The 15,415-nt window shown below is 51.4% G+C and overlaps 2 protein-coding genes and 1 non-coding gene across 5 annotated transcripts in view; 2 read left to right on the top strand and 1 right to left on the bottom strand.

Moving 5' to 3' along the window:
- Positions 1-6,098, bottom strand: part of JADE2 (jade family PHD finger 2) — a 52,211-nt gene extending 46,113 nt beyond the window's left edge. Inside the window, exons 1-2 of one of the 3 annotated variants that reach the window (XM_021701804.2) lie at positions 873-916; positions 595-779 (exon numbers count right to left, since the gene is read on the bottom strand). The gene's annotated coding sequence lies outside the window, so the exon portion shown is untranslated. Of the gene's footprint in view, positions 1-594; positions 780-872; positions 917-4,472; positions 4,555-6,047 lie in introns of those variants that run through there. The other 2 variants (XM_021701806.2, XM_021701805.2) reach the window with 2 other exon arrangements.
- On the top strand, positions 2,469-4,262 carry LOC110591209 (Wilms tumor protein 1-interacting protein-like). Its single transcript, XM_021702090.1, has 4 exons — positions 2,469-2,495; positions 2,757-2,866; positions 3,453-3,532; positions 3,769-4,262. The coding sequence occupies exons 1-4, from the start codon at positions 2,469-2,471 to the stop codon at positions 4,260-4,262; spliced, it is 711 nt and encodes a 236-aa protein (XP_021557765.1).
- Positions 6,099-13,135: 7,037 nt separating the features above from the next.
- Positions 13,136-13,208, top strand: TRNAK-UUU. The gene has a single exon. It is a non-coding gene; the product is annotated as a tRNA-Lys (tRNA).
- Positions 13,209-15,415: the final 2,207 nt, after the last annotated feature.

The raw sequence follows: 15,415 nt of genomic DNA, 5'->3' as shown, positions 1-15,415 counted from the left end.
CCTGGGCAGTTAAAACACCCCAACCTGGCCTCCAGCCTCTCCTCTCTGGGGGCCACCAGGCCTGCCCTGCCCGCCACCACACACAGCAGGACTTCGTCTTCCTCCTTAAAAAAAGCGGGGGGGCGGCTTTCAAGCAGGCAATTTACCATTCCAGACACAATCTTTCAAAGAGAAACAAAAACTCTCCCTGTCTGAGGCAGACCGCTTAGGCGTGTGTGTAATAAGATGCTAATACAATTTAATGATATTTCGGCTGGAAAACCTGTCCTCAGAGCCTCCTTGTGTCGGGAAGGCCAGACGTTCAGAAAACAAGAGCTGCACGCTCTTAAACCGCTGTAAGTGGGGGTCAGAGCCCCGTCTTTCCTATCTCTCATTAACTTTAATGCCTTCTTGGGGACAGTAATCACCATTACAGAAATGACTTTGTACACACGGATCCTCAAACCTGCCTCTCCAAGCATAGGGGCGCCTGAGCCCTCCTCTGACACTCATCATGGCCCACCTGCAATTCCAAGTGTCCCAGAGGGTACCCAGCTCCCTTGGAACATGCTGCCCACACCCGCTCCCCCCCCAAACCCAGTTCTGGGGACATACCTAGGGGGTCCTGGAAGAATGAAAGGGGTTTTGTCTACTTTGTCCTTCGGCACCTTCTCACCCTACCCTCCACCTCAGAGAGGGCAAAGCTCAGTCCGCTCGCTCCCACAGATGGCTGCCCATTGGCAACTGCAGGGTTCTTCCGATCCCTTCTTCAGAGAAGGGAGCTGGTTCTCTGGCCTAGCCTAAAGGGGAGAGATCAAAGGTCAAAGCTGCATTTGGGCCCTCAGTAGATCATTAGTAATAGTAAAAATGGCCAATACTAATCAAGTGCTTACCACATGCCTGGCTTTGGGTTTAATCTTCTTTAGGCAATATACTGCTCAATCCATACACCAATCATGGGGTAGGGACTGTTATTAACCCCACTTGCAGATGAAGAAAGTGAGGCACAAAGCAACTGTCACAGCTGGTAACTGCATAGCTATAGCATTCAAACCCAGGCTATCTGACTCCAGGTGGTGCACCCTGCCCCGCACCCTGGGCTACCATGCACAGGCCTACAACCCCAGAGTGTGGCTGAGGTACTCCAGATTCCTATGGGTTATCTGAGAACCTCCTGGGGTTCCTAAACTTCTAGCCACACAGTCAGGGTCCTATGTGGATGGAGGACAAAGCAGGCCAATCCTGGCCTTCCCCTGGAGCACCTAAAGGCAGAACTAACTGTGAAGTCTGTGAAGAGCCTGCTGGATGAGTTGTGAAGAATTTGGACCGGAAGTCACTGAACCCAGTCTTGGGTATAAGAAAAACTACCTCCCCGTTACTTGGAAGTCCAGTTAACCAGAACACCCTGCACCCCCTCCCCCCCACCTCAAGGATGTGATAGTAGTCAGTGTCGAAGGCCTACCCTCAAGACTCTGGGGTGCACCTTGGGGACTGGGACCAGCAGTCCCACCTCACCCCCCAATGAAAGCCAAGTGGAAGCTCTCTTGGATTAGTGTTACTGGCCATTTAGCCGTGCAATTTAGGCAAAGGAAAAGCATGCTGGATGGGAAATGTTCTGGAAACATTTGCTGCATCCCAAGTCCAAACAACTTTGTCCTTAAACACTTCATCTCCGAAAGTGCTGAGGAGACCTTTGGCCAAACAGTTTCAAGACCAACATTCACTACAAGTCCTGCTGCCTGGGGCGAGGACTTCCCTCTACGAGGGATTTGCTGTAGAACCAAATGCTTTTCCACTCCAAACAACACCCAACAGCACTTGGGACAACTGAGAGGACTCCAGATCAAACAAACATCCCTTTTTTCCCCCTACCATGCAAACTTTCTCAATAAATTATTCGCCCACTTCGGATCAAAGCCTGTTTTGCAGCCTGTGACCTAAAAAGCAAATAGCGTCTCTTAAACATGAAAGCCCTCCTCCCTGCCTGGGTCGGCTTTATTACTCATTCCTTCCCCTTACAGTTATTCTGTTGTTATTTTCCTCCTCTGCTTGTTAGATCGCTCTGCAAGTCCCAACCCGCCTGAGGAAGAAGAGACGGGAGGATAGTGCGTTCACTTGGGGCCCTAAGGTGAGAGAGGAAGTCGGGGTAGGGGAGAAGCCAGCACCCTGGGAACCCAGGAAACAGGGCCAGGCCCGTTTGGCAGCTCCTTGCACGGCCCTTTTGCCAAATGTCCTACTGGGAATTTTACCAGTGAAGGGAGGGAGTTAATGCCACGGTGGGAAGAGGGGCCAGGCGGCCGTACCACCACCTGGGCCCGATTCGGTTTGCAAACAGAAATGTTAAGGGGACGTCCTGACAACCAGTCTAGGCTCAAAGCTCGGGGCTCCTCCCCTTTCCAACAAAGGCAAGGCGGCAGACCAGTCCCGCCCTCTCAGCCCCTCCCCAATCCTCTTTGGAGCCGCTCTGAGTGCAGACACGAAGCCTCCCGATGACCCCCTACAAACTCAGCCTCTGGGTAAAACTTTGTGTCCCGCAGTGGATGAGCAAGGGGTGCTGAGCGCGGGAGCAAGGTCTGGAAATCTGCAGAGACCAGAGTCGCCCGGTGCAGCGTGCCCTTGGCTCAGGGCAAAGGGAAACACGTCCCCTCCCGCCCCCACCAGCCCCGGGCACTAGACCTGCAGCCAAGGTGGTTAAAAAAAAAAAAAGCGTCCCGGCCCGCGGCGGAGACTAAGGGGATTGGGAGGGGGTGGCGCGCGCCTCCAGCCCGCCCCTGGAGGCAGTCCGCGGGACCGCAGGCTGGAGGCGCGCCGGCGTGATTCCGACCGCGGGAGCCGGGAGGAGGAGCCGGAGGTGGCTGCTGGGGGCTCCGGCCCAGGCGAAGGAAGGGCAAGAGGCGGTTCGGGCTGGGGGTGGTGGACTTAACGCTAGGGGTGGAGGAGGGGAGGGCTTTAGGTGAAGCAGGTAAGAGGAGCCGAGCCTCTTGGGAAGTGGGCAGCTACGTGTGGCGGGGGACTGGGTGTGTGGGGGATGTCCTGGGCCTCTGGAAGCCACAGCGAAGCCTTCCTGCCTGTCTCGCAGACATCCTCGTCTTCTGATATAACAGCTACGAATCGCCAAGCTGACCCCTTCTCATCCCTTGGCCTGGAGAATAGAGTGGCTCAGGCTCAGGCTCAGGGATAGGCGGGAAGGGACCGGAGGCAGCCACAAGTCTGCACCCAGGCGGGGAGGAAGCGGGCGGGTGCCGCTCCGCAGGCGCAGGCGAGTGGGTGGGAAGGAGGGAGGGAGAAAGGGAGGAAGGAGGTGAGGCCGGGAAGATGCCACTGCCGGGGGCGGGGCGCGGCCGGGGATCCGGGAGAGGGACTGCAGCGGTGCTTGGTGGGGGCTGGGGCTGCAATGTCACTTATGTGAGGGTCAGGTGTGCATGTCCCAGGCTGAGACTGCCAGTTGCCTACATCTTCCCGGTACCACCCAGGGCGCAGGGACGGAAGCGGAGGGCAGGGGACTGCAGTACTGTCCCCGAAGCGGGACGCGAACCAGCAGAGTTGGGAGAAGGTAAACAAGGGCCACGCCCCCTGCCGTCGCCCCGCGGGCGCGCACCCGCCGCTCCGGCCGCAGCCGGTACATTTCCACTCTCCCAGCGCTTCTCCCCCGCCGGACTCCCGCGCAGCCCCGGAGGGGGGGCTACCCACAACCCCAGCCCCCGCCCCGTACGCCGGGGCTGCACACCCGGCATACTCACCTGGAAAGGGTGTCCCCCGCCCCTCCAAAACACTGTTTAATTTGTGCAGAGCCTCCGCGCCGGGGAGCTGAGCATGCTGCCCCCGCGTGCAGCGCCCGCGTGCACCCAGCCCAGAGAGGGGGCGACAGGGCGGAGGCGGTGGCCCCCGGAAGGTGTCTGGGACCGGACCGGCTGCACGTGAGCCCAGCGCGGAGTCATGTGCACCGGCTCAGCCCGGTTCGGCGGCCGGACGTGCTGCGTATCAACAAAATGAAACTCAGGGCGACAGGAGGGCAGTTAGGTCCAGGTCCTCTGAACCCCCATCCCCGGCAGAACGACCTCCCCAGCACTGCTGTCTCCCGCCGCAGCCCCTCCGCGCGGCCGGAGCCCGCGGGGCAAGTTGCAGCCCTGGCGCGCCCCCGCCCGCCCGCGCCCCCTCACCGGCCCGGGGGCGCTTTGCCGCAGTCATTAATAAAGAAGGTCGCCAAGCTCACCCTTCCAAAAGTTGTTGTTGCATGCGCCCCTCTCAGCCTCCCCGCAATGTACTCTTTAAAACACGACTGACCAACATGCGCAATCTCTCTCCCCTGTGCTGTGCATCCCCCCCCCCCCCGCGCCCTGGCTTCCTAGAACAGGCAGCCAGCAGGAGAGAGAGGGAGCGAGCGAGCAAGAGAGAGAGAGCGAGAGAGCGAGGAGCGCTGGCAGATCTCTTGCAAAAACACAAAATAACGCCGCGGAGATGCGCAGGGCCCATCGCTGGGGGCTGGATCTTACCTTCCTCCGCGGTGCCCTTCCGAGGGGCGCTGCCCTGGACTACGCGCCGCGGCGGGGGCCGGCGCGGGAAGGATGCTCCCGAAACCCGGAGCTCCTGGGGCCGGCGCGGGCGGGCGGGGGGCGCGCATCCATCCGGGGTCGCAGCGAGGGAGGCGGCCGGGCCTGCGGCGTCCCCGGCCCCGCACCCCTGCTGGGGACGGTCAGCCCGCTGGACCTAAGCCCTTACCGCTAGGAATGGGCGCAAAGTAACTCCATGGACGCTACTCACCCCCCCCCCAAAAAATAGCCTCCAACTGCGATGGCCGCGGTCGGCACCATTCACCAATCCCCCTGTGTATGTTTCTGTTTCTTTTTAAACCAAGACTTCCTTGTGATCTCTTTAGAGAAAAAAAAAATGTGTTGGGGTGGGGGTGGGGTGGGGGCGGGCGGGAGGAGCGAGGGAGGGGGAGTAGCCACTTTTTTCTTATTCACTCGGATCTCCACTCCTGACACCCCCCGCCGCCCGCCCCACCCCCCCGCCCAGTTGTTTGGCTTCGGCAGCGGGTCCAGGTAGCGTTGCAGGCCTCGCGGGGAGGGTGCTCTGCCGGGCCGCCCGTGTGCCTGCACCTCGGGCCCAGACTCCCCATGGGCTCTGGGGCGCCCCCAGCCCGCCCTGTCCCCAGGGCCGGGCCGAGCGGCGGCTGCGCCCGTGCAAGTCCCATCAGGTCTGCTCACACTTCACACACTCACACACACACCCCGCCCCTCCACTCTCTCACTCACACTTTCTGCTCACACTCCGCCCCCTTCGCGCCCCAGACCCGGGCGGCGCCCCCCGCAACCTTAAAAAAAAAAAAAAAGCAAGCTTATACTTAAAAAAATCTTTTGGCGCCATATTAATGACGTACTTAAAATTTGCCATTTCTCCCTGCGTCAAAAAGACGTTTCTTTGCAAATAACAGCCTGAAGGCGACACTCGCGGAGGGAACGAGGTTTGCACTGAGCACCCCGCCTCCCGGGGCTCCAGCGCTGGAAGACCCTCGCCCTAGGCCCTGCTCCCGAATCGCTGGTTTAAAAATGCGAATCGAATAAATCGCGTGGCGCTTTGCAGCGCCAGAAGTGAGCAGAAAGTGCTGGCCGGAGCGGAGGGGAGGGGCGCGCACGCGAGTCTGGGGGAGGGGGCGCGGCCCTCCTCCCCCACCCACAGCAGATGGAAACTAACATCTCGGGCGGGGGAAACTTGAAATTGTGGGCGACCTCAAGAAAGGAGGGGCGGTCCGTAGAGAGGGTCCCTCTCGGGTTCGTCACCCCCTCCCCCGCCCGGGTGCCTCCGGGTTCCCAGCTCTGCCCCGCATTTCCGGGGGGTGGGGAACGCAGTGATGGGTGGGTGGGTAGCTGCTCGTCCCGGTCCCACTTGGAGTTTGCCCCGCGGTGTCCCCTTCCCCCCCCCCAGCTCGTCCTTCCCATTACCCCTAAAGGGTTAAAAACCGAGGGGGCAACTTCCAAAGGCTGGCACTTGGCGAGGAAGCGGGGCGCCCCTCTCCCCACCCTTCGCCTCCTCGCCCCTCCTCCTCCGGCTCCACTTCCCGACTTGACCTTGTGGTGCACAAACAGTGCGCTCGGATCCTCGCAGTTTCTGGAAGAAGCGCTTGCGCTCGCCAGGCAGGCGGGCTGTCGGGCGGCTCGCAGGCGGTGGCGGGGCCTTGGGTCCGTTCCCGGAGCCGCGGGCCACACCCACCCAACCCGCTGCGCCCGCCGCGCTCACCTTCTCTCGAGGAAGGAGCTGGGCTGGCCTCCTGGGTGGGGAGGTGTGGGGGGCAAGCTGCAACCTTCTCTGGATGCTCCCAGCTGCGGAGGGGCTGGTCTCAGGCTGGGGAGACCTGGGAGCCTGGGTCAACATCCCCAAAGCATCGTTGCCAACTTTTCCTATCCTCTCCCTTTTGGCTGTCCCTCAGAGATAATCCAATAATTTTTTTCAACTCACCTTTGGCTTTGAAGGCATGTGGGTGAGTTGTGAACGGGGACAGGAACCGCCTTCCCTCTCCAAGACTGAAGGTTGTTTATTCTTTCTTTCTTTCCCTTCCACCCCGCTTCTATGGAAAGATAAATATACAATTTACATAAGATGACATTTATGTGACAATTAAAAAGATACCCCAATGGAATGTTGTAAACACATTTGCTTATAGGAGAAATAAATCTAATAATAAACAAACTCATAATAACAGCACAAATCCTCTGACAGGGTAGATTGTCTACACAACAAAGGGAGATGATGAATGCAGAAATAAGCACTTTTTGCAACAAGAAAGAAATATGAGCTCAAAGGGAGTCACTGCAACATTTTCTTCCTTGGTCTTCATTCACAAAGTCTGGGGAGGCTTGTCTGGCAAGATTGAGGCACTGGGGTACCACCTCCTGGTTAGACCTGACTCCAGCTCTGAGTGGTCAGTTGTTAGGATTTTCTCAAACCCAAGCTCAGTGCCAGAAAACAGATGACACAGGCTGTTCACATGAAACAAAATGGTTAAATACCTGGATTCTAATCCTGGCTTTGCAGTTGAGAAGCCACTTGATGTGGACAAGTGCATTCATCTCTCTGGGTCTCTTTCTTCTTCTGTAGAACAGGATGGCTGGAGGGGTCCTGAAGCGGTATGTGTGTATACATGCTATTTGTGTAAACACAAACACTCCTGGCTCAGAGTGCACAGCGCACATTAGCACTTTCCCTGGTGCTTAAGTTTTGGAAGGGTGACTGTGCTCCCTGAAAGTTCTTAACACTGAAAAACTGGAGAACAATGATTTTTGTCTTGCTCTCCATGAGGACCTAGACAAGATCTCCCAGTTAGGGCAAAAGGGAAGGCGAGGAGAAAAAACTGATACGTGGTGGGCTTCATGGTCAAGGTCCAGATGGCAGTCTCAACCACACATCTGAAGTGGGAATGGGGGTACCAAATGACAGTGGCACAGTCTAAAGAAACCGCTCTGATTGGGTCTGGTTGCAGAGGGCTTACATGCACCAAAAGATGGGACAGGCTCCTCCTCTTAGCCATCAGGATCCTGTGAACCTTGGCAAGCAGTTATAAAATGACCTAGAGAGAAGGAAGAGGGAGAAGATGACCATTTATAGAGCACCTGCTCTGTGCTGTGCACTATGCAAGTCGTTCCATTTCATCCTCACAAAAATCCCATTTTACCTATTGAGAAAGGTTTGGTGACTTACTAACAGTCACACAAGCTAGCAAGTGGTGGTAGAATTAGCACCTAGTCCACACGACCCCAAAGACTACATTTTTTTCCATTTTACCCCACTGCCAGAAATAAAAAGTAATAGCATTATTGGTTTGATTGAGGATGGGGGCCTGATTGCTATAATAGCAAGAAAGAATTTTGTGGGTAGCACTTTGCCTCTAAGGTGGTTCACTGAATTTGGGTGAGACCCAGGTCCCCTAAGGAGTCCTTGGAAGGCACTTCTTGTTTAGGACTGGAAGCTCCATCAGAATTCTTGGATTCCCACTGTTCTCTGCTCCTGTTTAAGGTTAACCTTGAAAATGTTAACAGAATAATAGCAATGGAGCTAATTATAACTCCTTAGTCTTTAGTAAAAGCCTCACAAATCATTAACTTATTACAGAAAAAAAATGAGAAGAAACATAAAGTTCTTGGAGATGTAATCATTCACTTTTGTCAACAAATATTTATTGAGTGCCTCTGGTATACCACGCACCATTCTAGGGGCTAAGGACACAGCACAAAAATGACAGACAAAAATGCCTACTCTCATGGAACTCACTTTCTAGTGGAAGGAGATACACAAAACTTTTTAAAGTAAAATATATTTGAAGGTTAGTTAATGGTATTCCGAAAAAATTAAGTAGGAAAGGGGGATAGGGAATGTGGTCATGCAATTTAAATAGAGTCCTCGGGGAAGAGCTGCCTGAGAAGGTGGCTTCTGCATAAAAGGAGGTGAAGGAATGAGCTGTGAGGGCTTATGGGAGAAGAGCGAGCATTCTAAGCCAGGGGTTCTTGACATGGAGTCCACGGACACCCCCCCCCAGAGATCTGTGGATAGAAATTTGGGGGGTCTTGGCTTTAGATGGGGAAAAAATTGTATCTTTATTTTCACTAATTAACATTTAGCATGTTCTTCAATAATGAATGCAGATAGCAAATCACAGTAATATTAGCACCACCCGTGATACCATTGCTACTAGAAATCACGGATATTTTCATATCACGTTATCGTTGTTAAAACGATCTTAAAATATCATTACAGTTATCACTACTTCCTAATTATGCTGCGAGCTCTTATAATTTAATGAGTTAATAAGAAACAAATATATTACTGTGTATTACACATTTTAAAAATATTTTGAGAGTTGTATTTCAATATAATTGGTTTTCTTTATAATTTATGAAACTTATTTTATGGATTTAAAGATATTATTCTCAGAAGGAATCCACAGGCATCACAGATTGCCAGAAGGGTCCATGGTACGAAGTAAAAGAAACCACTGTCTCCACAGAGAGACCAGCAAATGCAAAGGTCCTGAGGCAGGAATGTGCTTATTATGTAAATGTGTAAGAAAGAGATTATATAGGGTGTTGTTAGGAACTTGGCTTTTGCTAGGTGTAATAAAGATGCTTTTGAGCAGAGGAGTGACATGATGACATGATATGACACTGGATTTTACAGGTTAGTTTGCTGTCAGATGGAGGACAGCCTGAAAGCAGAAAGGTTGAAGCTGGAAGACAGGTTAGAAGGTCACTGTAATAGACCAGGTGAGAGATGATGTTAACGTGCACTAGAATGGTAGCAGTGGAAGTGGTCAAATTCCATATATATTATGAAGATAGCTCTGACGTTTATTGATGGGGTGTGAGAAAACAAGGAGTCAAGAATGACAACAAAAGTTTTGTCTTGAGCCAGTGGAAAAACAGAATTGCTATTAACTGAGATGTGGAGACTATGGAAGGAGTAGATTTGGGGCAGGGTAAGGAGCTCAGTGTTATACATGGTAAGCTTAAGAGACCTACTAGATGTCCAAATGCAGCCATCCTGTAGGCGGCTAGAAATGGCAGCCTCACCTCAGGGGCACATTCTGGGCTGAAGACATGTTTTGAGAGGTATCTGTAGGTGACTGGTATTTAAAGCTATCTAAGGCTGTTTGAGATCACTAAGGAAGTGAGTGTAGAAAGAGAAGAGGTCCAAGGATGGTGCCCTTGGCCACTGCAATGTTAAGAGGTCTGGAAGATGAAGAAGAATCAGCAAGATATTGTTAAAAAGGAAGTGTTCAGACATTTCTCCCACCCGTGATACCATTGCTACTAGAAATCAGTTAGTTAATGGTATTCCGAAGAGATACAAATGGCCAATAAGCACATGAAAAGATGCTCAATGTTGCTAATCATTAGGGAAATGCAGATCAAAGCTGCAATGAGGTACCATCTCACGCCCAATAGGATGGGTACTATTTTATTTTATTATTTTATTTTTTTTAAGATTTTATTTATTTATTTGAGGGGGGGGAGAAGAGAGAGTGCGCGTGCACAAGCAGCAAGGAGGGGCAGAGGGAGAAGGAGAAGCAGACTGACCCCTGAGCAGGGAGCCCGACACTGGGCTTGATCCCAGGACCCTGGGATCCATGACCCAAGCCAAAGGCCGACTGAGCCACCCAGGCACCCTGGATGGCTACTATTTTAAATATTTTTATTTTATTTATTTTTTTAAAAAGATTATATTTATTTATTTGAGAGAGAGAGGGCATGAGCTGGGGTGGGGGTAGAGGGAGAGGGAGAGAGAGAATCTCAAGCAGACTCCATGCTGAGGGTGGAGCCTTTCCCAGGGCTCAGTCTCATTACCCTGAGATCATGATCTGAGCCAAAATCAAGAGTCCAATGCTTAACCGACTAAGCCACCCAAGCACCCCCCTTTTTTTTATTTTAAAGTAGGCTCCACACCCAATGTGGAGTTTGAACTCACAGCCCTGAGATCAAGAGTCCCATGCTCTACCAACTGAGCCAGTCAGGTGCCCCAAGATGGCTACTATTTTTAGAAAACAGAAAATAACACGTGTTGACAAGGATGTGGAGAAATTAGAACCCTTGTGCTCTGTCAGTGAGAATGTAAAATAGTACTGCTACTGTGGAAAACAGTATGGCCATTCCTCAGAAAATTAAAAATAGAATTACCATATGATCCAGCAATTCCATTTCTGGATGTATACTCAAAAGAATTGAAAACAGGGTCTTGAAGAGATATTTGTATACTTGTGTTCATAGCAGCATTATTCACAGTAGCTAAAATGTGGAAGCACTCCAAGTGTCCATTGATGGATGAATGGACGAATGGGTAAGCAAAATGCAGTATAGACATCTAATGGAATATTATTCAGCCTTAAAAAGGAAGGAAACTCTGACACATGCTACAACATGGATGAACTTTTGGGTCCTTATGCTAAGTAAATAAGCCAGTCACAAAATACTGTAGATGTCAAGAGTGGTGAAATTCACAGAGACAGAAAGAAGAATGGTGTTTGCCAGGGGCTGGGGTAGGGAGGGGAGATGGGGACTCATCGTTTAATGGGTACAGTTTCAGTTTTGCAAGATGAAAGAGTTCCAGAGATGAATGGTGGTGATGGTTGCACAACAGTGTGAATGTACTTAATATCACTGAACTGAACACTTAAAAATGATTAAGATAGGGGCGGCTGGGTGGCTCAGTGGTTAAGCGTCTGCCTTCTGCTCAGGTCATGATCCCAGTGTCCTGGGATCAATCCCCTGCTCAGCAGGAAGCCTGCTTCTCCTTCTCCCACTCCCCCTGTTTGTGTTCCCTCTCTCGCTGACTCTCTCTGTCAAATAAGTAAATAAAATCTTTAAAAAAAATGATTAAGATAGTAAAATTTATGTTATGTGTATTTCACCACAATAAAAAAATTGGGGGAGGGGCGCCTGCCTGGCTCATTAGTATAACATGCGACTCTTGATCTCAGGGTTGTGAGTTTGAGCCCCATGTTGGGTGTAGAGATTACTTAAAAATAAAATCTTCAAAAATAGTAGTAATGATTTTTTAAAAATTGGGGGGTGGGTAGGGGAAAGTAAAAAGGAAGCAGCGGTATCCAGAGAGATAGGAAGAATGTCCTGGAAACCAAGGTAAGAGCATTTCAGGGGGGAGGAAATCTCTATGTCCAAAGCTACCAAGGGGAATAAGGTGAGATAAGGACTGACAACTGATCATTAGTTTCAGCCATGTTGGGCTCACTGGTGATATTGATAAAAGCCATGTCAACAGAGGGGCATGAACAGAAGTTTGATTAAGTGGGTTTAAGGGAGAGTGGGAAAATTTATAGTTGTTACAGCTTGTTCCAAGATTTTACCTGAAAATGAGTTTTCTGTAATATGCATGTTTATAGAGATGGATCATCATGTATCTGTAGAAATTCACTCTGTTGGTCATTCAGTAACTATTTCCTGGCTGCCTAGCCTGTGCCAAGTCTTTTGCAAAGCATATAATTTGGCAGTCAGGAGAGGACAAATCCAGCAGCTCTGCCTCCCAAGCTCCAGGCAGGAGCTGCAGGTGGGGTTTGGGACAGATAGGAAAGCTGCCCAGGGCTGCATCTGTGGCTTAAGACACTGCCCTGGCAAGATCCAGCCTTGCCACTTTCTGTGGCGCTACAAATGCATGCCTGGGAGAAGCACCCCTCTGGAGCTGGTTTAGAGATAGTACTGACCAGCCCTAGGAGATGTCTGCATGATGTGCCAGCCAGGCCACCTGTCTCTCCTCAGACTCTCAGACCTAGCCCAGTGGCCACAGATGGCAAAAGGCAAAGAAGATCCCTGGGGCCTCTAAACACTTCCCCAGAAACTGGCAGCAGGCAGTACCTCTGGCCAAGTCAGGGGCCAGCTTGACCAGACACTCATCAAAGTGTGAGACGCCCCGAGTGGAGCTGAGGGGCCTGGCTCAACCCAAGAACCACCAAGAACCAAAGGCACTGGCTCCAAGTCAAGTTGAACAGTATAAGAAAAACCCTTTGGCTTTTCCCCAGCGTTTGTGATAGACTGAAGCAAATCTCTCCTCATCTGGCAACCTTACGAAGACCCTTCCCATGCATTTACTGATGAATTCATAGCCATGCTGGAGCTAATCTGGTTTTATTAGAAATAACATGCATTTAACAAGCACCTATGTAAACAAGGCTTTATCTTAGGGCAATGAGTTCCAGGTCCAGATCTTACCTTCAAGGGATTTTGGCCCATTGAGGAAGACAAGTCCTTAAGCATATGCAGGATGGTAAAACAAGCAGTCTTGGGAGCCTGTGGTGTGGAATGGTCCAGAGTCTGAGAAGGGTCTGGAGATGGACCTGCAAATAGATAGCGATTTAGATTAGATGGGAGGGGGGAGGACCATCCAGAGAGATGAGGAATGTCTGTCTGGTTCACAGCAGAGCAATGGGGCACAGAATAGGATGTTAATAGCTGGCCTTAGGGTTCTTCCTGAGAGGAAATTGCCCTTTGTACAGGAAAATATACTCGTAAGCTGCTTGAGGATGGAAGGTGAGAACCTGCAGTTGTCCCAAGTTGGAAGAAAGAGATGAAAACATGCAGTCTACTTCTAGGAATCCACTCCAGAGAGACCCTCTGATGTGGGCCCAAGAAGATCTGTTTAAGAATGTCATTACAGGGGTGCCTGACTGGTTCAGTTGGTAGAGCATGAGACTTTTGATCTCAGGGTCGTGAGTTCAAGCCCCATGTTGGGTGTAGAGGTTACTTAAAAAAATAAAATCTTTAAAAAAGAAAAAAGAAAAGCTGGGAATAGCTTGAATGTCCATCACCAGAGCACTGGCTAAATAAACCACAGTGCAAAAAAGAAGGCAGCAAAGGAAGAAGCATTGTATGGTTTTGCATGTTTCATGTAGAAAGAGCCCTAATAAAAGTGTTAAGTGAAAAGCAGGTTTAGGGATTTGCAAATATCAAAACACTATGCTGTATACCTGAAAACAAAATGCAAGTTTCAGGGTACAATGTGCAATATGATCTCATAATAAAAAATTAAAAACCTAAAAAATACCTTAAAGGGGCACCTGGGTTGCTCAGTCGTTGAGTGCCTGCCTTCGGCTCAGGTCATGATCCCAGGGTCCTGGGAACAAGCCCGGCCGTCGGTCTCCCTGCTCGGCGGGAAGCCTGCTTCTCCCTCTCCCACTCCCCCTGCTTGTGTTCCCTCTCTCGCCGTGTCTCTCTCTGTCAAATAAATAAATAAAATCTTTAAAAATAAATAAATAAATAAAAAATACCTTAAAAAGCCTACATTTTTATTTGAACACAGACACACAGACGTATGTAATTTCATAGAAAAAACAAAGCATCTGGAAAGAGACTCATCAAATTGGTGACCGGTTGCCTGTGTTGTAGCGTAGGGAGTGAAGCTGGGAAGGGTTGGGGTAGGAGTTGTGGAGACGAAGAGGAGGAGTCAACCCTGTGGTTGTTGAGGGAGCCCTAAGGAGCCCTTTGCATTTGGGTAGTGTTGCTTGCCCCACAGGGCTTAGAATTCTCCAGGGACGGAAGCATCGGTGTGTGTGTGGGGGTGTGTGTGTCATGTTTTCCTAGCCCAGTGATGGGCTACAGTGTGGTCTTGGAGGGCAGGGACAGGAAACCTGCCCTCTAGCCTAGCCCCACTGCTGACTCCTGGGTGGCCTGGGTTCTGTTTGGCCCTCTCTGGTCCCCAGCATCAGGGTCTCTCTGGGCTCCTCCAGCTGGCCCAGCCTGGGATTCTAAGTCCATTCCAGAGCCTTCCCATGGAGTCTGAACTCCAGCAGGGGCATGGAAAAGTTCCATTTGGCCTTTAGCCTGCTGGGACTGGAACATGGGCCAGGCTGGGATTGGGAACCAGTGTGAGAAGAAGTTTCTGAGTAGCCTGGCTTCCTGGAGGAGCTCCCTCCTCTGACAGGTGGAGTATCATTTCTTCCCAGAACATTTGGCTTGAGGATACCTGGCCCAGCCTGGCTCCTCAGGAAACAAATGTGGGGATAATTCATCACCTGTTGGGCTCTCAGCAGTTAATGAAACCCACTGAGTGAGGGCTCTGGGCTGGGAGGCAGATGTGGAGCCTGCTTGAGGCCAGGATTTGGGCTCTGGCGTGCAGGATGTTGGTGTGGGCTGTGCACAGGTGCAGATCTGTTCTGCATACAATTCCTGTGGTTGGTTTGGGCAGGCTTCAGGTTACAGAGATGTTAGATGAGGTCCCTCTCCTGAGGATACCACAGGATGGGGGAGGGACATAAATTGGATTTGGATGGGGTCAAGTATGTGCATGGAACCAAGCCTCACTGTGGAACTGGAAGCAGCAAGGGAAGCTGGCCCTGAGATACCTCACTCCATTCAAGGCTTCATTAATGGTGTCCTGGCCTTAACCAGCCTCCCAGTGCTGGGAAGTGCTCCAGGGTACAAAGTAGATGCCTTAGGAGCCTCCTGTAGGCACTAGTGAGCAAGCTGTTCCTCCCTTAGGGCTGTGGACAAAGTGACTTGTGAGTCTGGGTTGGCCTTGGACACTGTAACTGGTGGGCATCCAGGACCTGCAGCTCTGGTAGGTGCCAACCTGCTTCCAAATGTGCTAGATCTCCAGCCAGGGCCCTGGGGAGAGGCTTGGACAGGAACTGGCCTGGATGCCTGTGCAGCAGAGATGCTTAGAAAAAAGGGAATTCTTGTCAAACTGATCCCCAGCTAGACCAGCTCCAGGCAGATAATCCACCTAAGACAGTTCCTTTAGGAGAGTTCTACAGAGGAAGGAAAGCATGCATTACCCTGGCATCCGGCTGGAGCAAGAGAGGCAGATTCATAGGGGGCAGAAGGGACTGTGTTGGGCAGTAGGGGCTTCCCTGGGGAGCCTCTGCCATTGGGCATCTAGCTCCTTATCTCCCTGATCCCCAGCTGCCCTCAGAGTTCAAGGAAAGGCCAACAGCTCTTAAGTG

This window comes from Neomonachus schauinslandi, chromosome 7 (genome assembly GCF_002201575.2).
Source record: "Neomonachus schauinslandi chromosome 7, ASM220157v2, whole genome shotgun sequence".
In the NCBI taxonomy this organism is placed as follows: Eukaryota; Metazoa; Chordata; class Mammalia; order Carnivora; family Phocidae; genus Neomonachus; species Neomonachus schauinslandi.
Note: the sequence above shows the minus strand (reverse complement) of the source record. Positions and strands in the feature narration are given on the sequence as shown.

What these genes read in the sequence shown, in the direction of transcription:
- LOC110591209 (XM_021702090.1), top strand. Translation starts at nt 2,469, where the DNA reads ATGACCCCCTACAAACTCAGCCTCTGG. An exon ending in CCGGCCCAGGCGAAGGAAGG is followed by an intron (nt 2,867 to 3,452) that starts GCAAGAGGCGGT and finishes GGTACCACCCAG; the next exon opens with GGCGCAGGGACGGAAGCGGA. An exon ending in ACCAGCAGAGTTGGGAGAAG is followed by an intron (nt 3,533 to 3,768) that starts GTAAACAAGGGC and finishes TAATTTGTGCAG; the next exon opens with AGCCTCCGCGCCGGGGAGCT.